An 11,674-nucleotide genomic window follows, 5' to 3' on the forward strand; every position below is an offset into this window, starting at 1 on the left:
TGGCAGCATTAACTATGAGACTGCCTTCAAGTCCAGTAGCCTCTGGGGTCTGAATTTCTCCTTCTGGTGAAAAAATGAACAACTATGCCACTGTCTCCCTGCTTCAATGTTACATGCGTCTGTAAATACCGGCTCCCCTTGGCCCTTCCCTCATAACCCCAGCTCAAGTTCTCCGCATCGGGAATGCACTTACGTTGGGCCACTCCCATTACACACCAACGCTGCCTTATCTTACTTGCTGGTCTCATCTCTCTAATTAAATTAGAAGCAACTGGAGAATAGAATTTGCACTTAATTAATCATATTGTTTATTTTCACTGCACAGAAATGAGTATTTTTATTTGTTCAATAAACAGGCAAATGAGTGAGTGAGGGAATATTGTAAGGGGAAGAATGAGCGTGAAGAAGATGAATAATTTTATGCCTTTTCATGTGAAGCCAGTTGCTGATTATAGAAAACCAACTCACCTCTGCCCTCCCAAAACAGTGCTAGGAAATTCAGACTCTCTTAGAAATAATGAGAACAGAGCAGTTATTCGGATACTGATCCACCAGCAGCATCAGACAGAGGTGATCATTCTTCCCTGAATCTCCTTCCTCACTGGCCCCCAGAGCATCCCAACACTGCCCTGCTTTCTGTCCTTTTCTAGCTGCTCCTTTTCCTGGTTCCTCCCTGGCCTCTCTGGCCCCGAATCACTGGTGACCTCCCGGACTCAATCCTTGGAACTCTGGTCTTTTCTGTCAACACTCAGTCCCAGATAATCTCAGTCAATCTCAAGGCTGTGAATGCCATGGACACGCTGCCACCTCCCAAGGGATCACCTTCATCCTGGTTCTGCGTCTGTTCTCCAAACTGCAGCCCGTGCAAGCTGCTAAAACATGAGGCAGAGCCTGGTCCTCAGTTCAAAACTCTCCAGTGACCAACGAGACAGACCCCTTTCCCTCCTGCCTCCCGACTCCCCTCCATCCTCTCCTGTCTGTCGCATGGGCCTCCCATTTTGGGGAGCACCTTCTGTTCCCTCTACAAGAGTATGCTTTCTCAGATGACCCGCGTTCCTACTTCTCGGGTTCGGCTTCCTTTTCTGGGAGGCCATCTGTAGCCACTCTTGAGTCTTCAACTGCTCACCCCAACACGTCCACCATCCTTTGCAACTTATAGTTTTTCTACCGAGCACTTCCCACTCCCCAACATACTGTATCTTTCATCATTTACTGTTTAATGTCCACGCTGCTCACTGGAGTGTAAATTCCACCAGGGGAGGAATTTGCTTCTGCTTTGCTCACAGCTGAATACCCGGAGCCTGGAGAGTTCCCAGCACATAGTACACAGTCACTAAATAACTTGTATGAATGAAGGAGTCGGTTTACTAAGTACAAGAAGAGAGACTTCTGCCAAGGCAAGAGAGACGTGGTCAGCTAAAAGAGAACTTCACACTGCTCTTAACACCAAAAGCAAAGGCCACAGTACACACCTTTTCCCAGACACACACAATACTCAGTTTTAATGAGAAAACTTCTTACATTTCATTGTGGAAGTCAGCTCTGTATTTTCGTCACCTTCGTATTTTAAGTGTGTTGTCAAGATACCCCAACATTCCACATGAATACATTAGTAAACAAAAAGTAATGGAGTTGCTGTTCTTTGATTCAACATGTGCAAGAAAACCTGGAACAAAATAACTCCTTAAAGACACATTAAGCCAACAGTAACTCACACATCCTACAGGCAATCGAGAGACTTCCCCAGATAGCATGTGATTCGCTCTTTTTCAAATAGCTTAAAAACTGTCCAAGCAATGAAGTCTGGCAGTGAAACAGTTACAACAGCAACACAGTACGAGCCATGCCTTCTCCTTGACCCTCAACTTATCAACCTCAGTTACAAGCAGACCTGCCAAAGAGATGGCAGGGTTCCTGCCAGGAACAAAGCTTCAAACTGTTTCCTTGTGCCGCTGGCTGGCTGGCTGGCCGGCCTGGATCAAGCAAGCCAGCTGAATTGAGAACACCCTCACCCCCAACCATGATGAATAAATACATGATAACATGGCGCTGTACTTTGCAGAATGACTAGTAACAATGTTCTTGGCTTGTAAAGAATTGTAGAAAACTTGCAGGTATCAATGGGTTCACACACACACAAGTTAGGAAATAATTAAAGTGCTCAGACTGTTTCCAAACAATGTATTAAAATGAGAGTCACCAGCTTATGTTTAGATTGTATCTTACAGTTTATTAAATACTTTGACATACAGCAGGAGTCAGCAAACTACATCCTACAGGCCAAAGCAGAGAGCTGACTAGTTGCAACAGAGATGACATGGCCTGCAAAGCCAAATATTTATCTGGACCTACTGGGAAAAGTGTGCTGACCCCAGGGGTACACTACCTCACTGACCCTCACATCCCCCTATTCAGAAACTCGGGACTCATGAGCCCACGGCTGGCGAGTAGTGAGCAGAGCTCAGATCTTACACATCACAATAGCACCAACTGTCCCCTAGTGTCAGTGGGACAAATGCTCAGATTATTTTTTCCCCAGAGACACAAGCCCAGAGTAAGCCACCCCAGCCCTCACCTAGTGCCTCTATGACCAACCATCCAAACTCATCAGACAGTTAGCTGGATTTGGGATACAGTCTGTGGCCAGGGAAGAACTTACATACCAACCCAGCTGACCATAAGGAGGAACCCCCTAATCTGGTCCCTTGGACAGCAGTTTGCAAACTTGGCTCTGCATCTCAATCACCCAGAGGCTTTTTATGGTTATTTATTTTTTATCTAATTACTGACACATTTTATTGTACTTGCATCTAAAGATTCAAGTATTACCTTGGCATTAGGGTCCCTGAGTAACTTTTTATTGACTTTTGAGACACTGGGTAACTTCGCATGGAATTTTTTTAAACACATTTATTATGGTATAATTCCTGTACAGTAAACTACGCATATTTCAGATGTACAATTTGATAAATTTTGATAGATGTATATACACCAATGAAACCACCACCCATCTGGAAGCTTTTTTTAAAAAATATATTGCTGCATCCAAAGCTCAGCCAGATTGATGGATAGATAGAATTAGATTTGCATTAAAGCAACTTAGTAAAACATTAATGGTAGAATCTAGGTGAAAATACACGTGTTCATTTAAAATTCCTTCAACTCACTATATTCCAAGATTTTTAAAATACAATGTTAGAAAATAAATTCATTGTTTGTTCCCACACTAAGGCAACCAAATCAGAATATCCAAAAGTGAGACAGAGAATTTTATTTTTAGAAGTTCATGGGGAGCTTCTGATGCTCTATTAGGTGTGGGGATGACTGCTCCACAGTGTCTATCTCTGTCAACAGAACCGGTCATCTAGCCTAGGGGTTCTCAAAGCAGGGTCCAGGGACCCTGAGCAGCCCTAAGGCGGCAACAGATTAAATGCAGGTGCAGATAGGAACGTTCACCGGTCTTCTGTTGAGTCATCAAAGTGAGCTTCAAAAATGTAACTTTGTTCTGGACAATAAGGGTTTCCCACCCCTTGTATCCCCCTTAAAAATGCTACGTTAACTTGCAATGGGTTTATTGTTATTTTTATATTAAATATCTTTAGATTTATCATTCTGAATTTCTAATATGGTAAGTATCAACAGCTATAACCCACGTAAACGAAAGCTCTTTGGGGTTCGGATAGCAAACAACTGAGAACTGCTCATCCAGGCCCCGTATGAAGAAGCTAGAAGCCCAAGGTCTGGGATGGGAGGCCCTGGATCCAGTCCTCTGATGAGAAGGGTGATCTTGATCAAGTCAATGAATCCTTGGCTTCAGTTTCTTCTTCTATAAAATGGGGATAATTAAACAAAAGGTTGCTGTGAGGAATAAAACGATGATAAAGTTCTGGCAGGACCCAGCGCCTAGTAAAGATTAAGTAAATGTTAGCTATTGTTCCTATTATAACAGGTATTTATGTAAAGCACTTAAGATAAAGCGACAGTGGAAGAAGAGGAAGTTTTAAAAAATAACCAAATTCATAGCGATTAGGAGTCAGTTGTACAATTTCTGCTTCAGGCTCCAAATAAAACCAGCACAGTTCCCCCAGCCTCCCCAGGAACCCTTCCTATGCCGCCTAACAGTCCTTCATCAAGGTGTTTCCACCTTTGGGGAGCCCCTCAAGTTCCACAGAAGGTTTGAGGACAGTCACACTGAAATCTGGAGTTAAAATCATCAGCCTGACATAGTCATTCAATCTGGTCATTATCTTCTAACTGCAGTGAGTTAGAGGGAGAAGGTGCCCTAAGTGAGTGCATGAAATAAACAGTGATTATAAAAACAAGGCTCTGGTTGAAAACGATAAATAATCTACACCAAACCGAGGTCTAAGTATTTTATTTTTTATGACGGCCCTACTGATAGTCTATGATATTACACTCATAAAGCAAATTATCCCCAGCATACACACTTGTCTTTGTCTTATAGCACACCAGAGCACTTTCCTCCTCAAAGCCGCCAACGGCTGGCTTCTGCAGTTAGACAGTCCACACCTCTTTGCGTGGCATTCAAGGCCATGCTAACTGCCTGGCCACCTGCTAAATACCTGTTTCCTTCCCTCCAAAGAAGCCCCCGTCTACCTTCCATTCTAGCCATACCTGACTACTCTATCTGCTTCCATGCCAGTGTTTACCCAACTGCCTGTGAAGGGTTCAAAAAAAAAGAAAAAAACATTGAACAGGTTTTCTCTACAGGGCTCCAGTCCATCGCCAAGAGAGGAATTCAGCAGACAGTATCAGAAATTAGGACATCCAGGCTCAGAGAGGTCATGTAACTTGCCCAAGGTCACACTGCTTGTCGACGGACACCAACATTCAACCCCAGGCCTGACTTCTAAGCCAGTGCTCCTGCCAGTACTGCTCCATTCTGGAAAAGCCAACGCTCACAGCCTCGTGTGGGCAAGCAGGGCTTACAGACGTCTTCCGAAACGATGGAGATTTCCCTCTCCTCTTTCCTTTCCCGTACGTGATTCACCTGACGGTGACCTCAAACACAATCAGACGTGGATAGTGAGAAGCGACCTTGGTCCAGCACTGAATAACTGCCCCTCTGTACAGCTACAAGAGCTGAGAAGTGGGTTATTTATTTTTAATTCACAAGCATGAATACAGTAGGAGAGGATGGGGTGACTCTCTGTGATGGCTGTTCTTCTAAAAATGTATCTTTAGCTGACTTGACTTCGGAAGCAGAGTAGCTCTGTGTCACCTCCGGGCTCTTTGGACTGACCTTGGACTAGGAAGTACCCTTGGACTAGGAAGAGGCCACGGCATGAAGCTATATATCGCGAGTGAAAGACTAGACCAGAGAAGGGAGGAGACACATGTCTTCTAACTGATAATAGCGAAGTAATAGTTCCACCAAATCACTCTCATGAGCTTTTTAAGCACCTTATTTGGAGATCAAATTTGCTGTAATTTTCTCAAATAGCTTCTTTATTAACACTGTCCTAATGAAAAAAGCTTTGAAAAAATTTAGATTTCTTTTGTAGTTTGTTTTAGTAAGAGCTCTAAGTTGAATTTTGTAATAAATATAACTATGTCTATTTATAGGCTGCAGATGTCCTTGTAGATATTAACATAGATAATAATTATTCTCAGAAGGCAAAAGAAAAAAATCAGGATAAAAAGATGCTTAATCATTGAAACAAGTACAAAAATAAACAGCTACCAGAGTCAGTGGCTTAGTTTCGCACAAAACATCTATTTTCTTCTTTAAAAAAAAAAGAAGAAAAAAAAAGAAGAAAAAAGAAGGAAAGAAAAGAAAAAAAAAAGAAAAAGGTATAACGCAGTAAGCACCATTATTTAAAACAGGAACCATAAATCATGCTGCACAATCTTCCTTCAATCCTGAACTATGCCAGAGTAAACAAAACACTTAAGACCAAATTCAAATAATTCAAACCATCCTCAGCCATTCACATTTCGTGCTATTTTATTTTCACTCCTTCCTGGTAATTTCCCTGAAAACCGCTTCCACTGTGACCCTCCTCAGTCAAGCCAGTGCCCTCCCTGCCCGGGACAACCTCCACAGCCTTCACTCAGGCCAAGTGTCAGTCCCTTCTCCAGAAAGACCAGAGTAATTTTGAAAGCGGGGAGATCAGATCACACCCTTCAACCGCACAAAATGCCCTAAGCCTCTGCCCGTCAGCGGCGCTGGGAGTGGACCCCACGTGGACCACGGCCTGCAAGCCCCCGCACGCCCACCTCTGTTCCTCTCTGCCTCTGCCTTCCAGCCTGGCCTGCGCCCCAGTCCTCCCACAAGCCAGGCTCATTTCGGCTTCACCTTCTCTCGGCCTGGATCATTCCTCTGCCTCCAGGTCCCGGTGCACTTCCTCAGAGTATCTTCCCTTGCCCTTCCCACTCTTAGCACCCACATCCTCCACCCCTGCAGTCTCCACCCCTCACCACGCTTCATCTTCTTACCAGCACTTACTCATATTTGCATGACTGTCATCTTTCCTATTAGACTAAGCCCAATGCTGGTGGGGACACTGTTTGCCATCTGATTGCCTGGTACAGGGTGGGCACTCGAAACGTGCTGAATCAATGAGTTCCAGGTCCTGATGAGCTTTCCCTTCTCTGCGTGCATACAAAACTGGCTATCTTACAATAACCCAAAGTTGCCCTGCCTTGCTCTCTGGTTGTGGTACAGAGATTTAGCAAAGTGTTATTTCTTTACTTTGCATCCGGGAGTGACAGGGTCTTGCATATCTTAACAACATAAATGATGCTCGAAACTCGCTAATTTTGTTCAACTTTCCACTGCTACCTGTTAGAAAAGGGACAAAGTAGTTTATACCATCACAGCATCAGCTTTTATTTCAACATAATGATTGTCTCAAAGTGATACGATAAGACTTTAAAAAAAAAAGACCAATGAGAAAAGAGGAAAATATATCAAGCCATATCTTACTTTGATAAATTTAAACGTTCGTTTGAAACAATAATTTCTACTAGCTCAGTTCCAAGTAGTGATATACTGGCTCTTTGTTCCAAGAGTAGACTAAAGAATGAAACTGAAATTCAATATTGATTTTTAAAACCTTGTTTACATTATTGTTAACTCACTACCACCATTAGCAAACAACCAATAAAGTCAAACAAAACATACTGTAATAGAGTACCTGCTGTATTCAAAAGTCTGAACAAGAAGTTATGGCTTCACATAGCAAAAGAGCATTCCAAGGTATCTGCATTTACTGACTGAATAACACCAGAGAGTCAGGATAAGACAATGTGCCAGACGCTGGGATCTGCATAGTTTGTGCCTTATTCAAAATGCTTATGCAGATAAATTTCTTTAAAAACTATAAAATTGGTCATATTGTAACAAATGTTTGGCGAGGCTAGTGACCTTGCCAATTAAGCCTTTTTAGAAGTGCGATAATTCAAGTGCAAAGGCAACCCTGCCAGGTAATTACAGAAATTAAAATGCTCTAGGAAGTTTGGCAGTTTATTCTGAGGGTGAAAAGTCTTTCAAAAACTAAGTTGCAGCATGTAATCACCTTCAAATGACATAATATCTGCCACAGACACGGAAGGCTACTTGTTCCACTGTACGAGTTTTTCTGGCGTCAATAAAAACTAGTTAGCCACATTATCATTCCAAGGTCACGTTACTTCTTTTTACTATGTAAGAGTATTAGTTCTTTAAAAGTTTTAAATTTATATATTGGAAAATGGGTTAACCTCCCCTTCTATGTTTTTACAAACAGTACAAATGTGCTCTACTTTACGGACAGGTCATATGGACCTCAAGCGTTATTATAACCCAACAAAGCAGCCTAAGCATAGTGCAGAAGTAATAGTTACAAGCCCTTTAATTTTTTCGGTCTGAGGACCAGTCTATCCCAATCATTTGCCTGTGTCGGAGGTTTGATTTCTTGCAACTGAGTAAGTTTGTAGGATGCTAGGTTCCATGTGTATCACTGAACTGCAGCAAATGCCAAGAGTCAGAGCAAGCAAGATGCTCCTGCTGTCCTTAAAATACCTTCCACACAAAGTTCCTGGCAGACAAAGGCTCCCAGGGTTTCACTGGGGAGAGGGCTTACCAGACACATGGAAAGAAAACACAGGCCTTGTTTTATGACAGCAGGTTAAACATTTCTTCAATAAGAGCCAATTTTAGGAAATAAGCTTGAATTGGTAGCAAAAACTGTGTCAGGTTGGAAGCATTTACAAAAATAGGTATGTTTAAAATTGTGCCATGTCTTTATTGTAACACAGTCTAAAAGTAAATAATTCTAGAGTCCTTCATGTGGCCTCTGCCAGAACTCTAAGGACGCACACCACAAGCACCACTTTTCTATGCCATATTTTCTTAGAATTTCCTCCTGTCACTCAAGCAGCTAGGATCTAAATTATAAGACATGGGGGCAAATGAAAGTCAAAAAATAAAACCTAAAAGAAATATTCAGTGCTTACATGTAGTTACCAACACACCAATTATTTATAATTCACGTAATGAATGTGCTACCTTAGTCATTTTCAAGCAAATTTCAGTGCTGAAGGATTCTGAATAGGAAAAAAAATCTACATAAATCTGTATGACCAATATATCATTTCTTCTTGTCACTTTTCTGTCTGCAGACTTGGAGGAGGACGTTTCCATTTGAGTTAGCTCCTGTCCTAGCAGGTTTTACAAGATTGGAAGACATGCAGCTGTGGTGGGTCCATGCCAGTTTGGGCTGCATCCTTTAATTGCTCATGAGATTTCATCTCATTCTAAGAATATGAAGTGATCTTCAGTATTGAAGAACAAACCTTAAACAACAATTCTATGAGCTCTTTTATACAATGAAATTTAATAGGATTTGTGCTTATTAGTTCATTTGTCAGTTCTCGACTGACATTTGGAAAATGCACCTTGATTTATAAACAAAGTAAAAAATGACATAGGCCAGGTCTTCAGAATTCCAAGTACTTGCACAAGGACAATGAACTTGCTCTTAAATCAACCCAAATGTGCACAATGGAGCAAAATGGTGTTACTGGTCTGGCAACTATTCACCAACACTCAAACCACTGAACCAATAATGAAATTATACTTCATGGGCAGAGACGTCTGAATGAAAACTCGTAAATGTCAAAGGACATGAAGACATATTTAAAGTAGAAGAGCGACCTCAGTACGGTGCTTGCAGAACTAAAGGGCGGTTTGATGACGGCCACTAGGCAAGATGAGGGGCCATGGGTTCCTCATAATCTGAGTAGGCCTCAGTTTGCAAAATTCTGTCCAAATGTACCAGTTACTGTACCTAAACGCCCAACGGCACCTTGAGGTTTCCAGAAGGTCCATATATTTTCCAACTGTGTAGTCTGCAAGCAAGCCTGATGCGCATTTTTTTAAAAAGCACCTAAAAGCAACAAGTCAAGGTAAAGTGTGCCACCTGCCCCAAGGCAAGTAACCAAGGTCTAGTGGACCTCTGAGCCCTGGGAGGTCTGTCGGCGTCAGGAGGCTGATCCCTGCCTCCTTCCCCCTGGCACCTAGCCTCATGGAGCCCGCAAAGGGGCGGCACGGAGGTGGGCTAGGCGGGGCACAGCTGCATCCACCCTCCCCTCTCCACTCCCCGACCCCGACCCCACTCACTGTTGCTGGACTTGAGGTCCCGGTGCAGGATGGGCACGACGGCCTCCTCGTGCAGGTACAGCATGCCCCGCGCGATCTGCACGGCCCAGTTGACCAGCACGTGCGGGGGGATGCGGCGCGCGCGGCGTGGGCCGGGCGCGCGGGGGTCCGGGGCGGCGTTGGCGGCGGCCAGCGCCCGGTTGAGCGCTCCGCCGCGGGCGAACTCGAGCACCAGGCAGAGGTGGGGCTGCCGCAGGCACACGCCGCGCAGCTCGATGATGTTGGGGTGCCGCAGCATGGCGAAGAGCCTCGCCTCCCGCCGCACGCTCTCGGCCGCCGCCGCCGCGTCCTGCTCCGGGTCCCGGCGCGCCGCCTTCACCGCCACCTCCTGGCCCTGCCAGGTGGCGCGGTACACTTGCCCGAAGCCACCCGCGCCGATGAGCTCCTTGAGCTCCAGTCCCTCGAAGTCGACGTGCACGGGCGAGCCGGGCCGCGGCGGCGGCGGCCGGGCGGGTGGCGGCGCGGGGCAGGCGGCCGGGCGGCACGGCGCCACGTAGTTGGCGGGGAAGATGCCCAGGCGCCGCTGCACCTGGCCAGCCCACCAGCCCTCGTCGCCCGACACGGCGGCGTCCTGGGACAGCACCTCCACCAGCTGGCCGCGTCGTAGGCTCAGCTCGTCCTCGCCGCGCGCCTCGTAGTCGTACAGCGCGGCCCACAGCCCGGCTCCCGCCGAGGCGGAGGCCGAGCCCCCGGAGGAGGCGGACGACGACGACCCGGAGCCGGCGGGGGCGCCCCGGGCCGGGGACCCCGGCCTGTCAACCGCGCCCTCGGCGCCCGGCAAGGCCATGCGGGGCGGCGGGCTCAGCCTCCGGGGCGGCCGGCGGTGCGCATCGTCCGGCGGGGTAGCCACCCGCGCCCCGGAAGGCAGGGAGAAGTCGGGGCTCGGGGACGGCAGGTGTTCACAGGCCCACTACCCGGAGGCCCCAGCCTCAACCCCCGTTCCTCCTCGGCCGCCTCTGCTGCTTCAGCGGTCTCCGCGGCCGCCGGCGCTGTCGCTCCATGGTGGCGCGCTGGGCCTGCGGCCGGCCCGCCGCACGCTCGGCCTAGCCGCCGCCCGGGACCGCCCCGCCCCCTGCACAGGGACCGCCCCCAGCGCTCCGGGCCCAGGGCTGCCCCGGCGGCTGGCGCTCCCCGGCTTCCGCGCGCCGCGCCCTTGCGGCCGCGGAGGCGGAGTCAGCCAAGGGCTGCGAGAGGTTTTCGGGAAAGTTGAAATTAAGCCCAAGGTCAGGCTCGGAGAGTCTGGTATTCTCCACGCGTCTCTAAAACGCGGTGGCAGCGCATGAAGAGGATCTGGTGCCACGGCGTGACGCGGGAGCGGGTAGCCGCGGTGGAGAGTCCGTGCGTCTCCAGAACAGGTCGCCAGACAAGCCGAGCGGTTCCAGACCCGCTCACTAGGCGGCGCGCGCTTGAAGCCCTCCTGCAGCCCAGACCTGACAGGTGACCGAGCACCGGGCGGTCCGTAGAGGCCCGGAAGCGCGACCTTCGTGACAGATCATCCTGCGTTTGTCTTTATTGTTGACTCAAAGGAGCAAGGACCGCCTGCGCCCTGTGAGCCCCCAGGTTCGGGATGTGGGAGGCACTGGCCTCACATATTCCCCGGGAAAGGCGAACAGAGCCGGAGAATCTGAGCCTAGAAAGTTAAGTCCTCGCTGATGTGCTGACTGTTCATCACCAGGTGATGGCGCTCCGCACGGAACGAACTGTGCACGTAGACATCCCGGGAAGCCCCCCACCCTCCTCCATGTGCTCTGTATAGCGAACGATCGCCTTCCGACAGCGTCAGAAAGTGGAGTGTTGATGTTTGGGGGCAAGGACCGTTTCAGGTCTAGGGATAGGAAGGAACTTTGGGATTTTCTTGTATGCACATGTTTTCTTCACTGTAACTTTTTCATTAATTAGTTTTTAAAAAGCCCACATCTTTGGGCGTTTGCTGGTGAAGAGGGCTGTGGAAGGGAATAACGGAATTAGTTGTCCTGAAACGGACCTCCACTGTGAGATATGGCCGGCCTC

At 47.3% G+C, this 11,674-nt stretch overlaps 1 protein-coding gene across 3 annotated transcripts in view; it reads right to left on the reverse strand.

Annotated features, from left to right (window-relative positions):
* The window catches only part of MAP3K21 (mitogen-activated protein kinase kinase kinase 21), a 59,084-nt gene extending 48,365 nt beyond the window's left edge, over positions 1 to 10,719 (reverse strand). For all 3 annotated transcript variants that reach the window (XM_072970950.1, XM_072970949.1, XM_006212356.3), the window contains exon 1: positions 9,626 to 10,719. In XM_072970950.1, the coding sequence (XP_072827051.1) occupies positions 9,626 to 10,451 (826 nt within the window). In that variant the 5' untranslated portion in view covers positions 10,452 to 10,719. The remainder of the gene's footprint in view (positions 1 to 9,625) is intronic.
* Positions 10,720 to 11,674: the final 955 nt, after the last annotated feature.

The sequence above is a fragment of the Vicugna pacos genome, chromosome 11 (genome assembly GCF_048564905.1).
Source record: "Vicugna pacos chromosome 11, VicPac4, whole genome shotgun sequence".
Lineage (NCBI taxonomy): Eukaryota > Metazoa > Chordata > Mammalia > Artiodactyla > Camelidae > Vicugna > Vicugna pacos.